Source organism: Tursiops truncatus, chromosome X, assembly GCF_011762595.2.
Source record: "Tursiops truncatus isolate mTurTru1 chromosome X, mTurTru1.mat.Y, whole genome shotgun sequence".
NCBI lineage: Eukaryota > Metazoa > Chordata > Mammalia > Artiodactyla > Delphinidae > Tursiops > Tursiops truncatus.
The window spans coordinates 73,205,443-73,231,759 of NC_047055.1; the positions used below are offsets into that span (position 1 = coordinate 73,205,443).

Sequence of the window (26,317 nt, forward strand, 5' to 3'; positions counted from 1 at the left end):
CTGGGCCCTGCTAATTATGTTTGTGTGCCAGGGGAGATAAAATGGGTGTTTCAGGACTAGGAGGCATTCTGACAGGGTGAGAGAACACATGATTTGGAGTTGACAGAAATGGATTCAAATTCTAGATATACCACTAATTTTCTTTTTGATATCAGGCATTTCCTTTTATCCCTCAGGGGGTCAGTTTCTCAATTTTGACAATGGGGATTTTTATTTGATAATGTCTCAGCTTTGACATTCCAGGACTCCTTCAGTAAATCTGGGGAAACCTCCCTGTCCATAGGTCGAGCCTAGGGCAGCCAGGGCTTTCTGCTCAGACTCTCTGCAGCTTGGGGAGTTAGTATCTGTTGGAGTTCAGCTGGCAGTGGGTGAGGACATGGCAGTGAGGACTGTTGCTTCAGTAGGAGACCCTTTCACAACGGCACTCTTTTGTCATTTTGCACCCAGATTTCCGTTGGCTAACCTCAGCCTTATCTTCCTCATTTCTGTTTCCTCTTGAAGACACCAAGGGCCCTTCAAAACATAGGACCTTCCTGCTCACAGCATAAAGCCCAGTTCCCTCTGGTCTCTGCAGTTTGACTCATCACCAGGGAACCTATGCCTCCTACAAGATGAAGGCACCACTCCAGTAACAGGTATAGTATCAACTTGTCCTCTCTGCTTGGATTCCCAAACTGGGGCAGTGTCCATGGCTACCAAATATGGCTTGGATCTGCTCATCCCATTCTCCTTGGACCCTTCTCAGGAATTCTGGATCAAGGGTGGGGGAGAAGAAGTGTCCCATTGGTACCCTTCTCTCCTGGAGCCTATAATGATGAGAAAGGAGGATGACATTTCCTCTCCAAACAGGCTGTTTAGGGGACAGCAAAATGGAAGTGGAATGTTCTCTGGAACCAGGATCAGGATATTTAAATAATGGTCCTGGTTTTGCCATTTACTCATTGTGTATCTTTGAACAAGTCCTTTCTCCATTCTAGGACTCATATTTTTGACCACTTCTGAAAAGAAGAGGAGGGGAAGGATTAGATGGACAGTGTCTAGAGACTCTTTTAGTTTTTATATCCCTTATTTTGATAGTTTTTAGCCCTCTGTTGAGAAAGGACTTGAGAGTGATGCTGAGTAAATATCTCTGGGTAGGGTTGAGCAGGGGGTTGAACTATGCCTGAAAAAAAGTCCATACTGCTCCCAGTATGAGGGGGCCCAACTGGGTCAGTTGCAGAGCAGGTCTTACTGCTTGGTGTGTTAGCCCTCCCAGGGTAGACAGGGAGCAAATGATATTTTATGTAGTATAACAGACCAAGAGAAAACTTTCAGAGACCCTCAGTATCACTCCACGTAGATATCCATCTTTTCTTCCTATGGGTCTGGCCAACCTTCCTCAGCTGAACCTGCTTTCCTTATATACACTCTGTTGGAGAGGCATGGACTAAAACATCCAATGTGGAAATAAAACCAATATAGTTTCAGCTCAGCCACTGCCTCTTTCCATTAATACTGGGGCAAAATGGTCTATAAGGCTCTTAAACTTCATGTACTAAGAAAGAATCTTTAACCTCCTCATACCTGTCTTCCTTTTTGATGAAGTCAGAAAGGGCATTCAGGAGGCTGTGGACATCTTCAGTTTATCCAGGTCTTCACACAGAAGCTGGTAGCCAGTAAGGGTAATGATAGAAGAAAGGCATCAGTCCAGTTCTCTCTCTCCCACCACCCTGAACTCAAACTCTATTAATCAGCTTCCTTGATTGGCTTCCACTCACAGCTCCAGGGACTGAGCCAAGGTGCCTGTGAGCTCCTATATGAGAGGCTCTGGAAAGCTCACCAAACACTTTCCTGACAACTTTGCCAGGTAAGTCTTCTTGTCCCCATTTCCAGAGAAGACAACTGAAGCTCAAAGGGCAACTGAAGCCTAAAGGAAAACTTTCCCAAAGCCATGATTGGCTAATTAGTGCCCCAAGCAGCATTAGAATCCAAGTTTGTCTGATTCTTTCCACTATGCTATATCTGGTGACCAAGATTGTTGCTTTGGCTGAAAAAGCCACACTTCTGGGTGGCTTGGAATGGCTTGGGTAAGTAGAGAGGGAAATGAGGGGATGGAAAATATCATTTAGAGCTTTAGGTTTGAAGTCACTCTCAGATATCAAATTGGAGGAGCATGTCATCTGCTTACCAACATACATTTACCTGAAAGGGTTAAGTGTTTTTTTTTTTCAATGCACTATGATTTTTTGCTGAAAGACAAGTCCCTCTGCCTTGTCTTAGCTGGGATAAGGCTTTCTGGCCTCATAGGGTAGTTTTATGTTCCTCGGAATGTTTGCCTCTTTTCATGCCGGTATATAATATAAGCCAGCTACTTTCTCACAGATCAACTACCACATCTGGAAAAGGGAGGAATTTAACACGGACTATCTGGAATTTTTAGCAACAGTATCTGGGTATTGCCAAGTGAATTCTCTCGGAAGTTCCAGGCCTGATCATGCTCCTGGCAGCTTCTTTATTTCTCTGATGGCTGTGGGTTGAATGATCCCAGTACCTCACTGCCAAGTCCACTGCCTATATTTTGCCTTCCGTTTTGATGTGTCTCCCTTTTCCCAGAGAGATATACAGAGCATGGAGGTAAAAGGACCAGTGAGGAAAACTGGAGGGCATAATAAGGTGACATAGGGCACAGCCCCAAACTGTGTACAACTTGTATGATCTTTAGCAACTCTCATCCTCAGTGTGAGCCTTCATTTCCTCATTTATAACATGAGTAGGTGAAACTAGATGAAGGTCCTTTTATAGCTGCTATTCTTGAGTCCTGATTTGTTAAGTGCATCATGTTAGGTAAGTCTGAGACCATAAGAAATTCCTGTTTCATTGTCCTGACCCTGTTAAGTCAGTGGTCAATGGCCCTTGCTTTCCTTGTGGTAGTTCAACCACCTTTTGTTTTTCCTTTGGAGCATTTGTTATGTATCAAATACTGACCTAAGGGCTTTACATACATTATTTCATGTCATTCTCACAATAACTTATTAGGTAAGTACTATACTTACGCCCATTTTGTGGATGTGGAAAACTAGAGCTCAAAGAGATGAAATGATTTATCCAAGATTTCTCAGCTACTCAGTGGAAGAGCCAGAATTCATGCCCATGCTTAAACTCAAAGCCTATGTCCATAGTCATAACACTGTGAGAACATAAACTGAGAGAGTTGGGAAGGTGGGACATGGACATTGACTCTGGGACCTGGTCCTTTCCTGAGGTCAGGGAGGCAGGACAATGACCAAATTGTACATTCTCTGCTGCATAGAGAATCTCATTGGAGCTCCGGATCCCTAGAAATGCCATAGCTATAGGACTCAGGCCTGAGGACCTCCCCAGCTGAGCACTGGGGTTTCACCTGCAGTATCAAGTGGGCTTTTCTTACATACCCTAAGGATGCCTCTTCTGGTTAGAAGCCTTATTGCCTATTTTGTTCACTTCCTTATTCCGGTGCTTCAGCTAGTCCCTATAGCCTCTGCAGTTTCCCTGGTGCTCAGGGTGTGACTCCTTTCTCTTTCTTTCCCTCCAGGGCCATATCTCCCAGGAAGATCTTGCCTCCCCACTGAAGCCCCTGGCCCAGCCTCCTGCAGTGCCACGCTCCGTGTATTTGACAAGCTGAGTTAGACACTCCATGTAGTAGAGTGTCAGTTTGTCAAATACCCCAAGTGCGGCATATGCCTAGCAGCTCCAGGCCAGGACAGTTGAAATACATCTGATAGACTGACAGCTGGATGCAAGAACACACACCAAATACCAACTAAGCTCTCAGAAGTTATTTTCGGTGACTTTGAGGGAATTAAAGCATTGTACCTGAGGGTGTTGGGGGGCGGGGAAATGAAGCAGCTCTGCTTATACACAGTGGGAGCCCTAGGTGGATACAATAGTCTTGAAAAGGCATATGGGCCCCAGGGATGGCAGTACTCCTTTATTCATTACTTTCTTCCTTCACATTCCCCTCCCAGAGTCCCCTAAAAAGGACATCTGAATTCTCACACAAGCATCATCACAGGGCTTAGACACCCAGTTTCTGGACACTTAACCTTGGCTTCTAAACACACTTTGACCTTACCTATCTCTCTCCTTTTCTTCATGCTTTTTCTCCTCCTGGGAACACCTTCTTCATTTCTCTCTTCTTATCCAATTCTTTCCCATACTTCTTGGCCAAGCCAAAGTCCAGTCTCTCCAAGGACTTTTGAAAGTCAACCTATACTCTTTCCTTCTTCATTCTCAAAGCACTCCTTGCCTGGATGCTTGTATGTACCCTTTTATCTCCTACTGCCAAATGGTACACCTTGAATTGTTAGTGGACTTTTGCAGGGGATATTTTTGAATTCCCCACTAGATTGTGAGCTCCTAGAGAACAATACTCTTTCCTTAATTGCTGTCTCCCCATTCCATCCCTACTCCAGCCCCAGAACAGTACTCAGGTAACAGAAAATACTTAATAACTGTTTATTGGTTGATAGACTTTCCACTAGTCTATTAGTTTTGGGCCTTTGGGCCAAATGCTACCCAGGAATTTTGTAAGAAAACAATTAAACTTTGGTCGCTGCAGTGCTATAGGGTGTGTGAGGCAATTGCCAACATGGAGGGTTTTTCTTCCTGAGAAATAGGGTCAAGAGTCAGAGAAGGAAGGCAAAAATGTAGACTCAGAGGGCAAGTAAGTTTTGGAATTACTTGGTAACAAAAAGTTATACAGATGCTTTATTGCAGGATTTTTCAGAGACTTTAATATTGTAATGTTCCATTGGAAATCTCCAAGAGAGGGCCATAGAATGAAGCAGTTCCCATGCTTATCTGATCATGGAAATGTTTTTCTGTGGGCCATTTCCTGGATCGAGTGTTCCATGGAACAAAATTTGAGAAATTGCCTTAGAGGAACTTCATATCTTTCCTCTCTTCTGGAGATCTTGTCTTTTTACTCTTCTACTTTTCTCCACCCAGCTACCTGCCTAAGACAGGTCCTGTTTCATTATACCATTTTTGTTTAGCCTATCCTGCATATTTGGGCTAGCCTTATACTTAGGACTTTCTCACTGGCTTGTCTTGCATGAAAAAGATTATCAGGTTTTAGGCAGAGATGATCTCTAGAAGTTTCCTGCTGCAATAAGTATGTGCTCCTAGGTCTGTAATTTTATCTTGTTTTATCTTGTTATCTTGTGGCATTTAATAAACTTGCAGTATCAGTGTCAACCTGCATCATAGAAAGAGTTTAGAAGTTTACTTTCATTTTTTCCTACTCTGGAACAATTTATGTAGCAACAACAAAAGGCTTATGGGTCCCAGGGATGGATGTACTCCTTGATTCATTACTTTCGTTCCTTCCTGTAAAGCGAAGGACTCTTTGTTCACTTTTATGTATGATTTTGACTTCTGTAATCAATTCATAGGGGAGCAGCTGCTGGTTAAACCTGAGCTGACCTTGGAATTGCATTGTAACCAAAAGTGGCACATGTCAGCTTCCATAAAGGGTGAAGAAGTTGATTTGACATGCATTACCTGAGGGAAAGGAAACAGTGTTGAACTGACCCAGAACAGTTCCTCTCTGAGGACACTGATTTAAAGGTGTATTGTGTGTGCACATATACAGACAGATAAACACACACACACGCACACACACACTCACACTCCTAGTGCTTATTCCTGTTTGAGAAGAGAGACTTCCCTGCTCTGACCTCTACCCCACAGTGTAAGAAGGGGCCAAGAGATAAAGACGATCTATGAAGAGTACAACTACTCCAAAGATTTTAGGATTCTAGGAGGTGGAAATCCTTGAGGGTGATGCATTCATACTTTGGAGAAAGGGGGATCTCTTTATCTCTGCACCCACAGTCCGCTTTTTTAGGTTTCCAATTGACCTGGGAAGAGTCACCCAGGTGGAGCTGGCAGGATGATTAAAAAGGGAATAGAAGGCAGTTGAGTACTGTTTTACCAAATGTTCATTGTGTTCCAGTGAGCTCACTGCTGAAATGAGGTAAGGGTAGCATAGGTGGGAAGAAGGAAAAAACAAAAAAGCAAAGGTGCTATCCATACTCCCAGGGCCCCAACCATCTCAACTAGTCTCACTTTAATCACTCTTGGTAGGTCCTTGAGAGAGGACCAATATGACCAAAGTTGCTGTTATGTTTAGATATTTATTGAGCATCAGAAGAATACCAGAGCACTAGACTCACAGTACAGGAGCAGAACTGAACCCTGGCCTCTTACATGACAATCTCAATTAAAAGCTATCTGGCACTAGAGAAAAGGAAGTGATCCTAAACCTAACTGGTTCCCTGAGCTGCCAGAGCTGAGCCTCCCTCTGGTCATTCAGTGGTAAGAGGCCAAAGTTGACTGGTGTCTGGATGCATGATGACCAAGTCCTAGTGCTATAGGCACTTCCCTCTGGTGTTTGGAGTGAAGCAATGGAAACTCCAGGCAGGGACACTAGAAGGACCTAAGGCATGATCCAGCAGCAGGCTTGCTTGAGGTGCATATGATAACTTCTTAGGCAAAGCCATTCACTCTTAGCAACCCCAGTGTTGGCAAGGAAGACACTTTGGACTATCCAGGAATAAAGATAGCAGGGAAAGGGGCCATGCAGAATGCCAGGGATGAATAGGCAATTATGTCAACAGACTTTGACCCAGTAGGACATTTTTAGCAGCTGCTCTTGCCCTTGGTGACCAGAAGCTCATAATCTGGGGGAACCGTGTGCAGCAGGTGAGCATAGTCACCGTTGATCTGGGCGATGATCTGGTACTCCTGGCCCAGGCAAGGTTCATCAGAGTAGTCGTTGTCCAGTGTCTGGGAAGCTGGCTCTTCACTGGAGCAGCCACTTGTGAAGATGGCCACCCTCATGGTTTCACCAGAGTCACTGGCCTCCCCGGCATGCACCCTGTGTTCCAAGAGCCCACCATCCATGAGAAGAAACTTGAATCTGGTACCCTGGTTTCCCACTTTTCTGCCCCAATTCTTGCCAACTGACCCTCAGGCACTTGCCACCCAGGGATTCTGGGAATGGAGGGCTAGAGGACCTGAATTATTTTGTGTGTTCAATAGGCCAGGACAGTACCACAGAAGATGCTTCAGAGAGGGAAGAAAGTTGTGCCCTGACCCTGAAGGCCTCTGGGCTTAAGATTGGGCCTGTGCCAAACCCCCTTTCCTCTATGCCAGTGACGAACAAAATCGAGGGCAAGGAATGGGTCAGAAGATAAAAGAAGAGAGGTTATCTTACCTGACCACTTCACAGACATGCTCTGGAAAAAAAGGAAGAATCAAGTCAGAAGTCTCCATGGGGAGTGAGTAAGAGCCAAGCATGAGTACTTGTCAAAAGGTAAGGGAAGGGGAGACAGAAAGGGGGATCTCAATATGTCTCAGCCTTCCAACAAATAGGAGCTGTTGGGAAGGTGAGTTGAAATACAGGGATGCAGATTTATCAGGGAAATGAAAAGGAAGCACACTTTATCACTGTCATCTTTGACTGACTCTGGACATTGGGCTGGAGCATTTGCTTGGTATGGTGGGGGGAGGGACACTGGAACTGGATCCACTCTCCACCCAGGAATCTTGCCAAAGATCCCCAGGCAGTCCTTGTGAGAAACTTGGCAGCCATCCAGAGCCCAGGTAAAAGGGTCTGAATTAGTCTGATGTCTGGGACTTTGGTTTGAGCCATTCCCAAATTCACTTATCCCCACCCTGCACCCAGGAAAGATCTTGGAATAAGTCACCATTGCCCCCTAGTGTCAGTGGAGGAGAAGTATCTACATTCCAAGCAGGCTTAAAGGCTCTAGCCTAGTACAAAGATAGATATCTCTTGGTACTGCCCTCTAGGAGCTTGTAATCTTTCGGAGATGCAACAGGGAATGCATACATTAAACCACAACAAAGCAAACACGGCATGCTGCAGCAATTTTGCTTTGTGATAGAGCCCTGTATTTCCATGTCTTACCTCCCCAGTTGGCCTGGCAGCTCCTATATTGTAGGGTCTTTTTCATTTTTATATGCCTAATGCATGGTACATAGTAGGCACTCAATAACTACATGTTAAATTGGATTGATGCCCTAAGGCTGTCTCCCTTATAGAGAGGTAGAAAGCAGGAATTCTGGGAAGGCAATCCAGGAAGGAAAAATTATAAAGGCATGAGGTGTGTGGCCAATTTGCCTGCTTGACTCCAGTGTCTGGAAATGAAAATGAGTATAAAGGCATGGTGGGGATTGACAAGATAGGCCAGAGCCACATTATAGAGGGCTTTGAATAGAATGCTACATTTTGACCTCTACCCCCTGAGTCATGAGGAACCCTGGACTGTTTTTGAAAGGAAAATAATCATATGATTACAGTTTATATCCAGTCTCATTAAGACTATAATGAATGTTTTCCTTTTAGTACTCCTGGGATTTGTGACCACTTGAGATATCTCCACATCCAAGTTTAGCCTCATGGGTCGTAGCCATGGCAGTTGGCCAAGACCAGAGCTTACACTTGAGACCCAGGAAAAGGAAACACTCAAGGCTCCCTTCTCCTTTTTGGTTGGAGAGACCCATGGTAGAAACCAGACTATTTGGGAGTAAGAGCTACTACAAACGAAGAGACACACAAATGCTAGTTAAAATAGCTAGTGCAACAGGAACTGAAGTGCAGTTAGGTTTTACTTATAAATCAACATTCAAATTCTTTTTCCTCCTCTGCTGGCAAATAGATGTTAAATGACCCTGACAACTACACTGTAATCATGTCACTCCTCGGCTTAAATATTTTTTAGTAATTTTTAATGCAAGGCTTAGAGAAGAAAGTCCAGATTCCTTAACCTGTCATTCAAGACCTTCTATAATCAGGAATAAGCTTTCCTTTTCCCCTGTATTTCTCTATTGCTTGGTTACATGAATTTTCTTTATTGATGACCCCACTCACATTCATATTTCACCATTTTACCCATTTATTCTTGTAGTTTCTCCTTCCTAGACTATTGCTCCCTTTCAAATGGTTTTCATCCTCCAAGGAATGGTCTAAGCCCCACCTCCTTCTGAAATCCCTTGCTAATTACTCTAGCCCTAACTGACTCCCCTGTCCTCTGGATACCTTTAGCACTGATTGTCTTCTCCAGGATTTGAGTCCATAGCCTTTATAGCTATGTATTGTTATTGATAAACTCCACGCTTCTACCTTGATTCCATTAATCAAATTGTAAGCAACTTGAGGTCAAGGACTGTGACTTCTCCTTCTCTTGCATCCTCATTAGAAAACTCATTACATAGATACTGTACTCAGTTGGGTACCAAAGATTTGTGAATTAACTTTCATAAGTTGTATTGTCATTGTTGCCTTGCAGGTCTGTCTCCATGGACCCCCTACCTTCACTTTCAAACTAGGCTAGGAGCCCTTTGAAGTGCCTAACATAGTGCTTGATACTAAGTTTATGCTCAACTATACTGCTGAATGAATGAATAAATGAGCAAGAACCACCCAATCATACTTATCACTCACCCTGTTGGGATGTCTTCCGGCAGACCATGATATAAGTCATTGTGGTGACCACAATACAGCAGAAGGAGATGATGAGAATTATGGCAAAGATAGGCAGACCATTTCCTAGGAGGTAAAACAAGACCAAGTGGTATCTGGTTGAAAATGAATCTAGCAACTCCAGGGATCAGTCCAGACCAGCTCACACTTCTTTCTTTTCCATCTTCTCCTAAATTTCTTAGCTAGCCAGAGAGACAAACAAAACCCTAGGCCCATGAGAAAGACTTGAGAGAAGCTAGAGACTCCACGTATAAACAAGTTATTTCAGACCCACTGGTTGATGGCTGATTGGCCTGGGCATTTGAATGACATAGAACATTGTATATAGTGGAAAATTTCAGTTACAAAGTTCACAGCCAAAAGGGAAAGCTAGAAGTCTTAACATTGCCCTTACCTGGCCCAGCACTTGTCTTTCCAACGTAGCCATCCACTTCAGTGATCCAGCCCTGGGATGAGTTCACTGTGGATGTTGCTATGATAACAAGTGTGTTAGGGTTAGAGGCCTCTCTTCCAGCAAGTAACTGTGAGGTGAAGGGTGGCTGCAAAGTCTGAAGTCCTTCTGTGGGTATCTGTGCTAAGCTTTCTGCAATTCCTGGCCATGTCACTGACCACTATTACCATAAAGTGAGGTATCTTAGTTTTTCACTGTTTATGATGGGAAGAACGCCAATAGAGGGGAGACAATATACCTAAAGTCCTATAGCAAGTCAGACTAGGAGCAAAGCAGAAGTCACAGTTTTTTCTTTTTTCACTTTTCCCATGGGATTATTCAAATTCTCTCCTTCCTTTTGCCTCAAACATTTTCACGAAGAAGAATATATATATTCATGATTCCACTTCATCATGACCCTTAAATCTTTCTTATTTCCATTTCTTTACTACTAATTTCTTTCCGGAGAACACAATGACCTCTTATTACCCATCTAATGGCATTGGGCCTCCTCTCTTGGCTTCTATGAAGCCATTTCAGACCTTTCCTACTCCCGCAGAACCCTAGTAAAACTCACCTTCGAAGGGGGATTGCATGGTTGGAGGTGCCTTAGTCTTGGTCTCGAGTGGCTTTGAGGAATCTGCAAGGAAAAGGGAGTCCATTCAAGGGCCCTGGCACCTTTGAGTGAACAGTTGAATGCCTTAGGGAAAATGGGAAGTAAGTTAGGGCCAGTCAGGTCCTTAATTAATCTGGATGGGAAAACATTTTGTTTTAACTAACTTCTGATTGAAATTTAGCTATTCATTCTCTTGAGAGGGTCTTAGAAGGATTACAAAGAAGGTGGGTGTGGTGATGTCAGTAAAAATGGTAGAGTAATGACCTCCAAATATTCACTTCTTCACAAAAGCAATGAAATAACTGAAAAAAATTCATAACTTTTTTCTTTCAGATTTGGGGAAATTAGCCAAAGATTTGCATCAACCCAAGTAGCATTTATGGAAGAAAAACACCCCAGTCGTGTTAAGAACAGGGAGCTCTGTGGCATTTTAACTTACCCCAACCCTATCACCCTGCCCCAGGCCAGTAGTAGCCTTGAAAATAAACCCCATTCTAGGTGCTGGAGTGGACAGAGCAGATTTAATTCCCAAACAATTGTCATTATTTGACCTGTGTGGTGGTTCCCTGAAAGACCTGACTCAAAAGCCTTATATTTATTGGTCACCCAGTGCTAAAACTGTCCCCAGGGAAGGGATGTATTTATCACACAGCTGCCTGAGGCAAGAGATAATAGTTGAGGTAAACAAGAAACTAGCCAGAAAACTTAAAAGAAAAAAAAGTAATTAGATGTTCATAGAGACTTTGAAAATCTCTGACACATTCCTGGTAATCTAGAAGACCACAGACATGCCTAGGGTTTTGTGCATGCTCAGGAAAGACATGAGAACATCATAAGTTCTTTCCTCTGGCTAACCTTGAGGCTCTGCATTAGCAGGAAGTGAAGGCTACAGCACAGTTATAAACTTCCTGGGTAAGTGTTGAAGACATAGTTCAAAAGGCAACAGAGCCCTGGGAGTTTTAGTGGTTCTAAGTATTTAAGGAGATATCTACCCAATCAGTAGCTGACCACTAAGCTACCAAGCAGAGACTTCAGTGGCAATCCATGACAAAGAATACAAGAGACTACTTAAAATTATCTTAGAAAAGTTACTGAACAAACAAACAGTAACTAGTACAATAAGCAGTGCCAAAAACAAGCCCTGGAGAGAGAAAGGGAGAGTCAGATTTCTAGATTTGCCATATTATATTATTTAAAAAGTCAAATTTTCAACAAAAATATAAGATATACAAAGAAACTAGAAAGTAGAGCCCATAAACATATAAAAAAGCAATGAATACAAACCATCCCTGAGGAAGCAGAGATACTGGACTTACTAGACAAAGATTTTAAATCAACTAAATTTGTTAAAAAAGAAATAAACCAAAGGAAAGATTGTGCAAAAATCTAAAAGAATGAGGACAATTCAAGCCAAATAACGAATATCAATAAAGAGACAGAATTTATAAAACAGGAACCAACTAGAAATACTAGAGTTGAAAAGTACAATAACTGAAAGGATAAAAATCAATAAAGAGAAGAAAAATTCACTAACGGAGATTAAAGCAGGCAGAAGAAGAATCAGTAAACTTGATAACAATTGAAATTAACCAATTAGAGAAACAGAAAGGAAAGTGAATGAAGAAAAATGAGTAGCACCTCAGAGGTCTGTGGGACACCTTCAAGTGTACCAACATACACATAATGGGAGTTGTAGAAGCAGAGGATAGAAAAGGGTAGACAAAATATTTTAAGATATAATGTCAAAAAACTTTCCAATTTGATGGAAAACAATCTGCAAGTACAAGAAGCTCAATGAACTCCAAGTAGGGAAATATTTTTTAAATTCACACCTAGATACATACTCAAAAGCCAAAGCCAAAGAGAGAATTTTGAAAGCAGCAAGAAAGAAGCAACTCATCATGTACAAGAGATTCTCAGTAAGACTAATGGCTAAGACCATAAAATTCCTAGAAGAAAACATAAGCAGAATACTCTTTGACATAAATAATAGCAGTATTATTTTAGATCTGTCTCCTAAAGAAAAGAAAGCAAAAATAAACAAATGGGAACTAATTAAACTTAAAGGCTTTTGCACAGCTAAGGAATCCATCAACAAAACAAAAAGACTGCCTACTGAATGGGAGAAAATATATGCATAATATGAATGATAAAGTGTTAATGCCAAAAATACATAGATAGCTCATGTAACTCAATATCAAAAAATAAAAACAAAAAACCCATTGGCTTAGTTTTGTTTTTATTTCCCTTTCTCTAGGAGGTGGGTCAAAAAGGATTTTGCTGTGATTTTTGTCACAGAGTGTTCTGCCTATGTTTTCCTCTAAGAGTTTGATGGTGTCTGTCCTTACATTTAGGTCTTTAATCCGTTTTGAGTTAATTTTTTTGTATGGTGTTAGGAAGTGTTCTAATTTCAGTCTTTTACATGTAGCTGTCCAGTTTTACCAGCACCACTTATTGAAGAGGCTGTCTTTTCTCTACTGCATATTCTTGCCTCCTTTATCAAAGATAAGGTGACCATATGTGTGTGGGTTTATCTCTGGGCTTTCTTTCCTGTTACATTGATCTATATTTCTGTTTCTGAGCCAGTACCATACTGTCTTGATTACTGTAGCTTTGTAGTATAGTCTGAATTCCGGGAGCCTGATTCCTCCAGACCTGTTTCTCTTTCCCAAGATTGCTTTGGCTATTCAGCGTCTTGTGTGTTTCCATGCAAGTTGTGAAGTTTTTTGTTCTAGTTCTGTGAAAAATGCCATTGGTAATTTGACAGGAATTGCACTGAATGTGTAGATTGCTTTGCGCAGTAGACTAATTTTCACAATGTTGATTCTTCCAATCCAAGAACATGGTATATCTCTCCATCTCCTTGTATCATCTTTAATTTCTTTCATCAGTGTTTTATAATTTTCTGCATACAGGTTTTTTGTTTCCTTTCATAGGTTTGTTCCTAGATATTTTATTCTTTTTGTTACAATGGAAATAAAAACAAAAATAGACAAATGGGACCTAATGAAACTTCAAAGCTTTTGCACAGCAAAGGAAACCATAAACAAGACCAAAAGACAACCCTCAGAATGGGAGAAAATATTTGCAAATGAAGCAACTGACAAAGGATTAATCTCCAAAATTTACAAGCAGCTCATGCAGCTCAATACGAAAAAAATGAACAACCCAATTCAAAAATGGGTGGAAGACCTAAATAGACATTTCTCCAAAGAAAATATACAGATTGCCAACAGACACATGAAGGAATGCTCAACATCATTAATCATTAGAGAAATGCAAGTCAAAGCTACAATGAGATATCACCTCACACCAGTCAGAATAGCCATCATCAAAAAATCTACAAACAATAAATGCTGGAGAGGGTGTGGAGAAAAGCGTACCCTCTTGCACTGTTGGTGGGAATGTAATTTGATATAGCCACTATGGAGAACAGTATGGAGGTTCCTTAAAAACTACAAATAGAACTACCATACGACCCAGCAATCCCACTACTGGGCATGTACGCTGAGAAAACCATAATTCAAAAAGAGTCATGTACCAAAATGTTCATTGCAGCTCTATTTACAATAGCCAGGACATGGAAGCAACCTAGGTGTGCATCAACAGATGAATGGATAAAGAAGATGTGGCACATATATACAATGGAGTATTACTCAGCCATAAAAAGAAACAAAAATGAGTTATTTGTAGTGAGGTGCATGGATGTAGAGACTGTCATACAGAGTGAAGTAAGTCAGAAAGAAAAAGACAAATACCGTATGCTAACACATATATATGGAATTTAAGAAAAAAATGTCATGAAGAACCTAGGGGTAAGACAGGAATAAAGACACAGACCTACTAGAGAATGGACTTGAGGATATGGGGAGGGGGAAGGGTGAACTGTGACAGGGCAAGAGAGAGGCATGGACATATATACGCTAACAAACGTAAGGTAGATAGCTAGTGGGAAGCAGCCGCATGGCACAGGGATATCAGCTTGGTGCTTTGTGACCGCCTGGAGGGGTGGGATAGGGAGGCTGGGAGGGAGGGAGATGCAAGAGGGAAGAGACATGGGAACATATGTATATTTATAACTGATTCACTTTGTTATAAAGCAGAAACCAACACACCATTGTAAAGCAAATATACCCCAATAGAGATGTTAAAAAAGAAAGATACATGCACCTCCATGTTTATTGCAGCATCATTTACAATTGCCAAGACATGGAAAGAACCTAAATGTCCATCAACAGATAAATGGATTAAATAAGACGTGAGAAGAATGGAATGACATAGAAACAAAGTTTTTATATGCTATTGAAATTAAGTTGACATGAATTCCACCTAGATTGTAGTAAATTAAGAATTAATGGTAATCCCCATAGTAACCACCAAGAAAATAACCAAAAATATATATGGAAGAAACAACAGAGGAACTACATAGTACACTATATTATATTTATTTACTACCAAAGACAGAAGTAATGAAGGAATAAAGGAATGAGAAAAGACAATATATATAGCAAGCTGGCAGACATAAACCCTACCTTACCAGCATTTACATTAAATGTAAATAGCTTAAATTCTCAAATTTAGAGACTGGCAGAATGGATAACAAAACACAATTCAACTATAAGCTATGTATATGTATGATTCAAAAGACACAAATAGTTTGTAAGTAAAAGAATGGAAAAAATATGCCATGCAAATAGTAACCAAAATAGAGCTGGAGTAGCTATACTAATATCAAACAAAATAGACTTAAAACCAAAAAGTGTTATTAGAGAAAGAGAATCACATTTTATAATTATAAAAGGATCAATCAATCATAAGACACTACAATTATAAATATATATGCTCTTAACAACAGAGCCCCAAAACACATGAATCAAACAGTGACTGAATTTTTAGGAGAAATAGACAATTAAACAATAATAGCTTGAGATTCGAATACTACACTTTGAAGTTTGGATAGAACAATTAGAAAAAAGATGAACAAGGACATCATAGAACTGAACAATACTGTTAACCAATGGACCTAACAGACAGATACAGAACACTTTACAAAGCAACGGAATACACTTACTTTTCAAGTACGTATGGAACATTATCCAGAATAGACCATATGTTAGGCCATAAAATAAGTCTCAATAAACTTGAAACAATTGTAATAATGCATCACAATAAAATAAAATTAGAAACAAATAACAGAAGGAAATTAGGGAGATTAAAAAATATGTGGAGATTAAATAACATACTTCTAAATAACCAGTGGGTTAAATAAGAAGTCATTAGGAAATTAGAAAATACTTTCAGATGATTGAAGATAAAAACACAGCATACCAAAACTTATTGGATGCAGTGAAAACAGTACTCAGGGTTCAGATGTAAATACCTACATCAGAGAATAAGAAAGGTTTCTGATAATAATTTAATCTTCCACCTTAAAAATAAAATTAAAAATAGAAGAGAAAACTAAACAGAAAACAAAGCAGATGGAAGAAAATAAATATTTAGCAGAGATAAATTAAATAGAAAATAGAAATCAATAGAGAAAATCAACAAAACCAAAATCTGGTTGTTGAAAAAGATCAATGCAATTGGCAAGCCTTTAGCAAGACCAACCTACAAAAGAAAGAGAGAGAGAGAGAGAGAGAGAGAGAGAGAGAGAGAGAGAGAGAGAGAGAGAGAAAGAAAGAAAGAAAGAAAGAAAGAAAGAAAGAAAGAAGAAAAAAGAAAAAAAGCAGGCTCAAATTATTAAAATCTTTGATGAAAATGGGGACATATCTACTAACTTTGTAGAAGTAAACAGAATGACAAGGGAATACTATGAACAACCATATGACAGTGGATTAACTAAGATATAAACAACAAATTCCTAGAAATGCACAATCTACTGAAAGTGACTAAAGAAGAAATAGAAAATCAGAATAGGCAGAACTTTAACAAGTAAAAAGGTTGGATTGCTAATCAAACAACTTCAGATAAAGCAAAGGCTAGGCCCAGGTGGCTTCTCTGGTGATTTCTATAAAGGTGTTTTTTTTTTTTTAATGGCAACTCTTCACTAATTCTTTCAAAAAGTAGGTGTGGGTAACACCTTCAAACTCAGTATATGAGACCAGTATTATCATGATACAAAAGCATAGAATGACATCAAAACAAAAGAAAACTAAGAACCAATATCCCTTATGAATATAGATGCAAAACTCCATAACAAAATACTAGCAAACCAAATCCAGCAGCATATTAAAAGGATTGTGCACCATGATTAATTTATCTCAGGAATGCAAGATTGGCTCAATATTTGAAAATGAGTCAAGGTAATGCAGTCTCTTAATAGAATAAGGACTAAAAGAAACACAAAATCATCTCAATAGACACAGAAAATGAACTTGACACAATCCAATTAACTTTTCATTATAAAAACACTCAACAAGCTAGGAAAAAAAGAAGTGGTCTCAAACCAATAAAGGGCATCTACGAAAATAAAGGCATCTATCATCATAATGGTGAAAGAAAGAATATTTTCCTGTAATATCAGAAACAAGTCAATTATTTCCATTCTTTCCATGCTTATTCACCATTGTACTGTAGATACTGGCCAGGAAAATTATGCCAGAATAAGAAGTAAAAGGCATCCAAATTGGAAAGAAAGGAATAAAATTATTCCTATTTTCAGATGACAAAATCATATATAGAAAAGCCACAAGAATCCACAAAACAGGAGGGAAGATGGCGGAAGAGTAAGTCGCAGAGATCACCTTCCTCCCCTACAGATACAGCAGAAATACATCTACACGTGGAACAACTTCTACAGAACACCTACTGAATGCTGGCAGAAGACCTCAGACCTCCCAAAAGGGAAGAAAGTCCCCACGTACATGGGTAGGGCAAAAGAAAAAACAGAGACAAAAGGATAGGGATGGGACCTGCACCAGTGGGAGGGAGCCGTGAAGGAGGAAAGGTTTCCACACACTAGAAGCCCCTTCGCGGGCGGAGACTGTGGGTGGCGGAGGGGGGAAGCTTCGGAGCTGTGGAGGAGAGCACAGCAACAGGGGTGCGGAGGGCAAAGCGGAGAGATTCCCGCACAGAGGATCGGTGCCGACCGGCACTCACCAGCCCGAGAGGCTGGTCTGCTCACCCACCGGGATGGGTGGGGCTGGGAGCTGAGGCTTGGGCTTCGGTCAGAGCGCAGGGAGAGGACTGGGGTTGGCAGAGTGAACACAGCCTGCAGGGGGTTAGTGCACCATGGCTAGCCAGGAGGGAGTCCGGGGAAAAGTCTGGACCTGCCGAAGAGGCAAGAGATTTTTTCTTCTCTCTTTGTTTCCTGGTGTTCGCGGAGAGTGGATTAAGAGCACTGCTTAAAGGAGCTCCAGAGACGGGTGTGAGTCATGGATAAAAGTGCGGACCCCAGAGACGGGCATGAGATACTAAGGATGCTGCTGCCGCCACCAAGAAGCCTGTGGGCGAGCACAGGTCACTATCCACACCCCCTTCTGGGGAGCCTGTGCAGCCCACCACTGCCGGGGTCCCGGGATCCAGGGACAAATTCCCAGGGGGAGCACACAGCACGCCTCGGACTGGGGCAGCGTTACGCCGGCCTCTGCCACCGCAGGCTCTCCCCGCACTCCATGACCATCACCCGCCCTGGCCTGAGTGAGCCAGAGCCCCTGAAGCAGCTGCTCCTTTAACCCCGTCCTGTCTGAGTGAAGAACAGACGCCCTCCAGCGACCTACACGCAGAGGAGGGGCCAAATCCAAAGCTGAGCCCCAGGGAGCTGTGAGAACAAAGAAGATAAAGGGAAATCTCTCCCAGAAGCCTCAGAAGCCGTGGATTAAAGCTCCACAATCAACTTGATGTACCCTGCATCTGTGGAATACATGAATAGACAACGAATAATCCCAAATTGAGGAGGTGGACTTTGAGAGCAAGAATTATGATTTTTTCGCCTTTTCCTTTTTCTGTGAGTGTGCATGTGTATGCTTCTGTGTGAGATTTTGTCTGTATAGCTTTGCTTCCACCATTTGTCCCAGGGTTCTATGCATCCGCTTTTTTTTCAAAAATAATTATTTTTTATTTTAATAACTTTATTTTATTTTACTTTATCTTCTTTCTTTCTTCCTTTCTGTCTTTCTATCTTTCCTTCTTACCCTCCTTTAGACAACAAATCATCCCAAACTGAGGAGGTGGACTTTGAGAGCAAGTTTTATGATATTTTCCCCTTTTCCTCTTTTTGTGAGTGTGTATGTGTATGCTTCTGTGTGAGACTTTGTCTGTATAGCTTTGCTTCCACCATTTGTCCTACGGTTCTATCCGTCCGTTTTTTAAAAAATTATTTTTCTTAATAATTATTTTGTATTTTAATAACTTTATTATATTTTATCTTATTTTATTTGATTTTACTTTATTTTCTTTCTTTATTTCTTTTTTTATCCTTCCCTCCTTCCTTTCTTCCTCCCTCCTTTCTTTCTCTCTTTCCTCCTTTCTTTCTACTTCTACTAATTAGTTTTTTCTACTTTTTCTCCCTTTTATTCTGAGCTGCGTGGATGAAAGGCTCTTGGTGCTGCAACCTGGAGTCAGTGCTGTGCCTCTGAGGTGGGAGAGCCAACTTCAGGACACCAGTCCACAAGAGACCACCCAGCTCCACATAATATCAAACAGCGAAAATCTCCCAGACATCCCCATCTCAACACCAGCACACAGCTTCACTCAACAACCAGCAAACTACAGTGCTGGACACCCTATGCCAAACAACTAGCAAGACAGGAACACAATCCCACCCATTAGCAGAGAGGCTGCCTAACATCACAATAAGTGCATAGACACCCCAAAACACCCCACCAGATGTGGACCTACCCAGCAAAAAGAAAAGATCCAGCTTCATCCACCAGAACACAGGCACTAGTCCCCTCCACCAGGAAGCCTACTCAACCCACTGAACCAACCTTAGCCACTGGAGAGAGACACCAATAACAGCGGGAACTATGAACCTGCAGCCTGCAAAGAGGAGACCCCAAACACAGTAAGATAAGCAAAATGAGAAGACAGAGGAAAACACAGCAGATGAAGGAGCAAGATAAAAACCCACCAGAGCTAGCAAATAAAGAGGAAATGGGCGGTCTACCTGAAAAACAATTCAGAATAATGATAGTAAAGATGATCCAAAATCTTGGAAATAGAATAGACAAAATGCAAGAAACATTTAATAAGGACCTAGAAGAACTAAAGATGAAACAAACAATGATGAACAACACAATAAACGAAATAAAAAATACTCTAGATGGGATCAATAGCAGAATAACTGAGGCAGAAGAATGGATAAGTGACCTGGAAGACAAAATAGTGGGAAAAAAATTGTGCAGAGCAGAATAAAGAAAACAGAATGAAAAGACCTAAGGACAGTCTCAGAGACTTCTGGGACAATATTAAACGTACCAACATTCAAATTATATGGGTTCCAGAAGAAGAAGAGGAAAAGAAAGGAACTGAGAAAATATTTGAAGAGATTGTAGTTGAAAACTTCCCTAATATGGGAAAGGAAATAGTTAATCAAGTCCAGGAAGCACAGAGAGTCCCATAAAGGATAAATCCAAGGAGAAATATGTCAAGACACATTTAATCAAACTGTCAAAATTTAAATACAAAGAAAACATATTAAAAGCAGCAAGGGAAAAATAACACAAAAGGGAATCCCCATAAGGTTAACTGTTGATCTTTTAGCAGAAGCTCTGCAAGCCAGAAGGGAGTGGCAGGACATATTTAAAGTGATGAAGGAGAAAAACCTGCAACCAAGATTACTCTACCCAGCAAGGATCTCATTCAGTTTTGATGGAGAAATGAAAACCTGTACAGACAAGCAAAAGCTGAGAGAGGTCAGCACCACCAAACCAGCTTTAAACCAAATGCTAAAGGAACTTCTCTAGGCAGGAAAAACAAGAGAAGGAAAAGACCTATAGTAACAAACCCAAAACAATTAATAAAATGGGAATAGGAACATACATATCTATAATTACCTTAAATATAAAAGGACTAAATGATCCCACCAAAAGACACAGAATGGCTGAATGGATACAGAAACAAGACCCATATATTTGCTGTCTACAAGAGACCCACTTCAGACCTACAGACACATACAGCCTGAAAGTTAGGGGATGGAAAAAGTTATTCCATGCAAATGGAAACCACAAGAAGGCTAGAGTAGCAATTCTCATATAAGACAAAATAGACTTTAAAATAAAGACTATTAGAAGAGAGAAAGAAGGACACTACATACTGATCAAAGGATCGATCCAAGAAGAAGATATAACAATTGTAAATATTTATACACCCAACATAGGAGCACCGCAATACATCAGGCAAATACTAACAGCCATAAAAGGAGAAATTGACAGTAACACATTCATAGGAAGGGATTTTAACACCCCACTTTCACCAATGGACAGATCATCCAAAATGAAAACAAATAAGGAAACACAAGCTTTAAATGATACTTTAAGCAAGATGGACTTAATTTATATTTATAGGACAGTCCATCCAAAAACAACAGAATACACATTTTTCTCAAGTGCTCATGGACCATTCTTCTGGGTAGATCATATCTTGGGTCACAAATCAAGCCTTGGTATATTTAAGAAAATTGAAATTTTATCAAGTATCTTTTCCAACCACAATGCTATGAGACTAGATATCAATTACAGGAAAAGATCTGTAAAGAATACGAACACATAGAGGCTTAACAATACACTACTTAATAACGAGTGATCACTGAAGAAATCAAAGAGGAAATCAAAAAAATACATAGAAACAAATGACAATGGAGACACGATGACCCAAAACCTACGGGTTGCAGCAAAAGCAGTTCTAAGAGGGAAGTTTATAGCACTACAATCCTACCTTAAGAAACAGGAAACATCTCGAATAAGCAGCCTAACCTTGCACCTAAACCAGTTAGAGAAAGAAGAACAAAAGAACCCCAAAGTTACCAGAAGGAAAGAAAGCATAAAACCAGATCAGAAATAAATGAAAAAGAAATGAAGGAAATGATAACAAAGATCAATAAAACTAAAAGCTGGTTCTTTGAGAAGATAAACAAAATTGATAAACCATTAGCCAGACTCATCATGAAAAAAAGGGAGAAGACTCAAATCAATAGAATTAGAAATGAAAAAGGGCAAGTAACAACGGACACTTCACAAATACAAAAGATCATGAGAGATTACTACAAACAACTCTATGCCAATATAATGGACAACCTGGAAGAAATGGACAAATTCTTAGAAATGTACGACCTGCCAAGACTGAATCAGGAAGAAATAGAAAATATGAACAGACCAATCACAAGCACTGAAGTTGAAACTGTGATTAAAAATCTTCCAACAAACAAAAGCCCTGGACCAGATGGCTTCACAGGCGAATCCCATCAAACATTTAGAGAAGAGCTAAGACCTATCCTTCTCAAACTCTTCCAAAATATAGCAGAGGGAGGAACACTCCCAAACTCATTCTACGGGGCCACTGTCACCTTGATACCAAAACCAGAAAAGGATGTCACAAAGAAAGAGAACTAGAGGCCAATATCACTGATGAACATCGATGCACAAATCCTCTACAAAATACTATCAAAGAGAATCCAACAGCACATTGAAAGGATCATACACCATGATCAAGTGGGGTTTATTCCAGGAATGCAAGGATTCTTCAATATACGCAAATCAATCAATACGCAAACAATATGGTGTATGTGATACACCACATTAACAAACTGAAGGAGAAAAACCATATGATCATCTCAAGAGATGCAGAGAAAGCTTTTGACAAAATTCAACACCCATTTATGATAAAAATCCTGCAAAATGTAGGCATAGAGTGAACTTTCCTCAACATAATAAAGGCCATATATGACAAACCCACAGCCAACATCGTCCTCGATGGTGAACACCTGAAAGAATTTCCACTAAGATCAGTAACAAGACAAGGTGGTCCACTCTCACCACTCATATTCAATAAAATTTTGGAAGTTTTAGCCACTGCAATCAGAGAAGAAAAAGAAATAAAAGGAATGCACATTGGAAAAGAAGAAGTAAAGCTGTCACTGTTTGTAGATGACATGATACTATACATAGAGAATCCTAAAGATGCTACCAGAAAACTACTAGAGCTAATCAATGAATTTAGTAAAGTAGCAGGATACCAAATTAATGCACAGAAATCGCTGGCATTCCTATGCCAGGAATAGGATGAAAAATGATTTTTCATAACTAATGATGAAAAATCTGAAAGTGAAATCAAGAAAACACTCCCATTTATCATTGCAACAAAAAGAATAAAATATCTAGGAATAAACCTACCTGAGGAGACAAAAGACCTGTATGCAGAAAAGTATAAGACACTGATGAAAGAAATTAAAGATGATACAAATAGATGGAGAGATATACCATGTTCTTGGATTGGAAGAATCAACATTGTGAAAATGACTCTACTACCCAAAGCAATCTACAGATATAATGCAATCCCTATCAAACTACCACTGGCATTTTTCACAGAACTAGAACAAAAAAATTCACAATTTGTATGGAAACACAAAAAACTCCGAATAGCCAAAGCAATCTTGAGAACGAAAAATGGATCTGGAGGAATCAGGCTCCCTGACTTTAGACTATACTAGAAAGCTACAGTAATCAAGACAGTATGGTACTGGCACAAAAACAGAAAGATAGTTCAGTGGAACAGGATAGAAAGCCCAGAGATAAACCCACACACATATGGTCACCTTATCTTTGATAAAGGAGGCAGGAATGTACAGTGGAGAAAGAACAGCCTCTTCAATAAGTGGTTCCGGGAAAACTGAACAAGTACATGTAAAAGTATTAGATTAGATCACTCCCTAACACCATACACAAAAATAAGTTCAAAATGGATTAAAGACCTAAATGTAAGGCCAGAAACTATCAAACTCTTAGAGGAAAACATAGGCAGAACACTGTATGACATAAATCACAGCAAGATCCATTTTGACCCACCTCCTAGAGAAATGGAAATAAAAACAAAAATAAACAAATGGGACCTAATGAAACTTCAAAGCTTTTGCACAGCAAAGGAAACCTTAAACAAGACCAAAAGACAACCCTCAAAATGGGAGAAAATATTTGCTAATGAAGCAACTGACAAAGGATTAATTTCCAAACTTTATAAGCAGCTCATACAGCTCAATAACAAAAAACAAGCAACCCAATCCAAAAATGGGCAGAAGACCTAAATAGACATTTCTCCAAAGAAGATATACAGACTGTCAACAAAAACATGAACGAATGGTCAACATCATTAATCATTAGAGGAATGCAAATCAAAACTACAATGAAATATCATGTCACACAAGTCAGAATGGCCATCATCAAAATATCTAGAAACAATAAATTCTGGAGAGGGTGTGGAGGAAAGGGAACACTCTTGCACTGCTGGTGGGAATGTGAATTGTTATAGCCACTATGGAGAACAGTATGGATGTTCCTTAAAAAACTACAAATAGAACTACCATATGACCCAGCAATCCCACTACTGAGCACATACCCTGAATAAACCATAATTCAAAAAGAGTCATGTACCAAAATGTTCATTGCAGCTCTATTTACAATAGTCAGGAGATGGAAGCAACCTAAGGGTCCATCATCGGATGAATGGATAAAGAAAATGTGGCACATATATACAATGGAATATTACTCAGCCATAAAATGAAACGAAATTGAGCTATTTGTCATGAGGTGGCTAGACCTAGAGCCTGTCATACAGAGTGAAGTAAGTCCGAACGAGAAAGACAAGTACCGTATGCTAACACATATATATGGAATTTAAGAAAAAATAATATCATGAAGAACCTTGGGGTAAGACAGGAATAAAGACACAGATCAACTAGAGAATGGACTTGAGGATATGGGGAGGGGGAAGGGTAAGCTGTGTCAAAGCGAAAGAGAGGCATGGACATATATACACTACCAAACGTAAGGTAGATAACTAGTGGGAAGCAGCCGCATATCACAGGGAGATCAACTCGGTGCTTTGTGACCGCCTGGAGGGGTGGGATAGGGAGGGTGGGAGGGAGGGAGATGCAAGAGATATGGGAACGTATATATATGTATAACTGATTCACTTTGTTATAAAGCAGAAACCAACACACCATTGTAAAGCAATTATACTCCAAGAAAGATGTAATATGTATAAATAAATATATAAATAAATAAATAAGTATATATATATATATATATATATATATATGTAAAGAAATTATGCCTCCTATAAACAAGAAACCAAAGTGGTTATCTAGGGGTCTGGTTTTCAATGTTTTATATAAAAAAAATGAATCCGCAAAACAATGATTAGAGCTAATAAATGAGTTTAGCAAGATTGCAGGATATAAGTTCAATATACAAATATCTGTTGTATTTCTGTATGCTAGCAATGAACAATCCAAAATTAAATTTAAGAAAATAATTTTAGAATAAAAGCCTCCCAAATTGGAATGGAAGAAGTAAAATTTTCACTATTTGAAGATAGACGTGATACTATATAAAGACAAACCTAAAGACCACCAAAAGTCTTTTAAAACTAATAAATGAATTCAGTAAAATAACAGGACACAAAATCAATATACAGAAATTTGTGGCATTTCTACATACTAATAATGAACTATCAGAAAGACAAATGAAGAAAATAATCCAATTTATAGTTGTATCAAAAATGTAAAATACTTAGGAAAAAATTTAACCAAGATGGTGAAAGACCTGTACACTGAAAACTGTAAGACACTGATGAAAGAAATTGAAGACATAAATAATTGGAGAGAGATCCCATTTTTATTGATTGGAAGAAGTAGTATTGCTAAAATGTCTATACTATCCAAAACAATCTACAGATTTGATGCAATCCTTGTCCCAATTCCAATGGCATATTTCCCAGAACTAAAACAAATAATTCTAAAATTTGTGTGGAACCACAAAAAATGCAGAATAACCTAAAACAATCTTGAGGAAGAACAAAGCTGGAGGCATCACAGTCCCTGATTCCAAACTATACTACAAAGCTGTAGTAATCAAAAGAGTATGTTGCTGGCACAAAGACAGACACACAGATCAATGGAACAAAATTGAGAGCCCATAAATAAACTCACACTTATATGGACAATTAATTTATGACAAAGGAGCAAAGATGTGAATAAAGATATCTTGGGTTTTGGAGATTTGGAAGTGATGACTCCAGTTTACAAAGTTATGTTGTGCTAAATAGGGAGAGACAGCCAGTGAAAACTACCGTTTTTAGTAGGTTGGTAGTGGCCATAGGAGAGAGGTGGTGTGGCAGATGAAGAAAACGTTTATTTTTTATTATTTTTAATTTTTTTGCGGAACGCGGGCCTCTCACTGTTGTGGCCTCTCCCATTGCGGAGCACAGGCTCCGGAAGCGCAGGCTCAGCAGCCATGGCTCACAGGCCCAGCCGCTCCGCAGCATGTGGGATCTTCGCGGACCGGGGCACGAACCTGTGTCCCCTGCATTGTCAGGCAGACTCTCAACCACTGTGCCACCAGGGAAGCCCGAAAACATTTTTTAAAATAACATATATATGTATGTTATTTACATATATATGTATATTAGGCTTACATTATACATATATTATACATACATACATACACACACACGTACATACATACATTTTAGGCTTATGTAGAGGATAATGGGTGAAGCAGGGAGTTGGAGTAGTTGAGGTAAAGAGCTG

General features: G+C 39.9%; 1 protein-coding gene and 1 long non-coding RNA gene across 2 annotated transcripts in view; one reads left to right on the plus strand and one right to left on the minus strand.

The window, feature by feature from the left end:
• Positions 1-498: 498 nt before the first annotated feature.
• LOC109552397 (uncharacterized) lies at positions 499-5,220 on the plus strand. Its single transcript, XR_002179204.3, has 3 exons — positions 499-635; positions 1,760-1,846; positions 3,551-5,220. It is a non-coding gene; the product is annotated as an uncharacterized lncRNA (long non-coding RNA).
• The window catches only part of VSIG4 (V-set and immunoglobulin domain containing 4), a 31,311-nt gene continuing 9,130 nt past the window's right edge, over positions 4,137-26,317 (minus strand). The window contains exons 4-8 of the mRNA XM_019949117.3: positions 10,534-10,596; positions 9,921-9,998; positions 9,488-9,592; positions 7,238-7,259; positions 4,137-6,898 (exon numbers count right to left, since the gene is read on the minus strand). Of these exons, the coding sequence (XP_019804676.1) occupies positions 6,661-6,898; positions 7,238-7,259; positions 9,488-9,592; positions 9,921-9,998; positions 10,534-10,596 (506 nt within the window). The 3' untranslated portion in view covers positions 4,137-6,660. The remainder of the gene's footprint in view (positions 6,899-7,237; positions 7,260-9,487; positions 9,593-9,920; positions 9,999-10,533; positions 10,597-26,317) is intronic.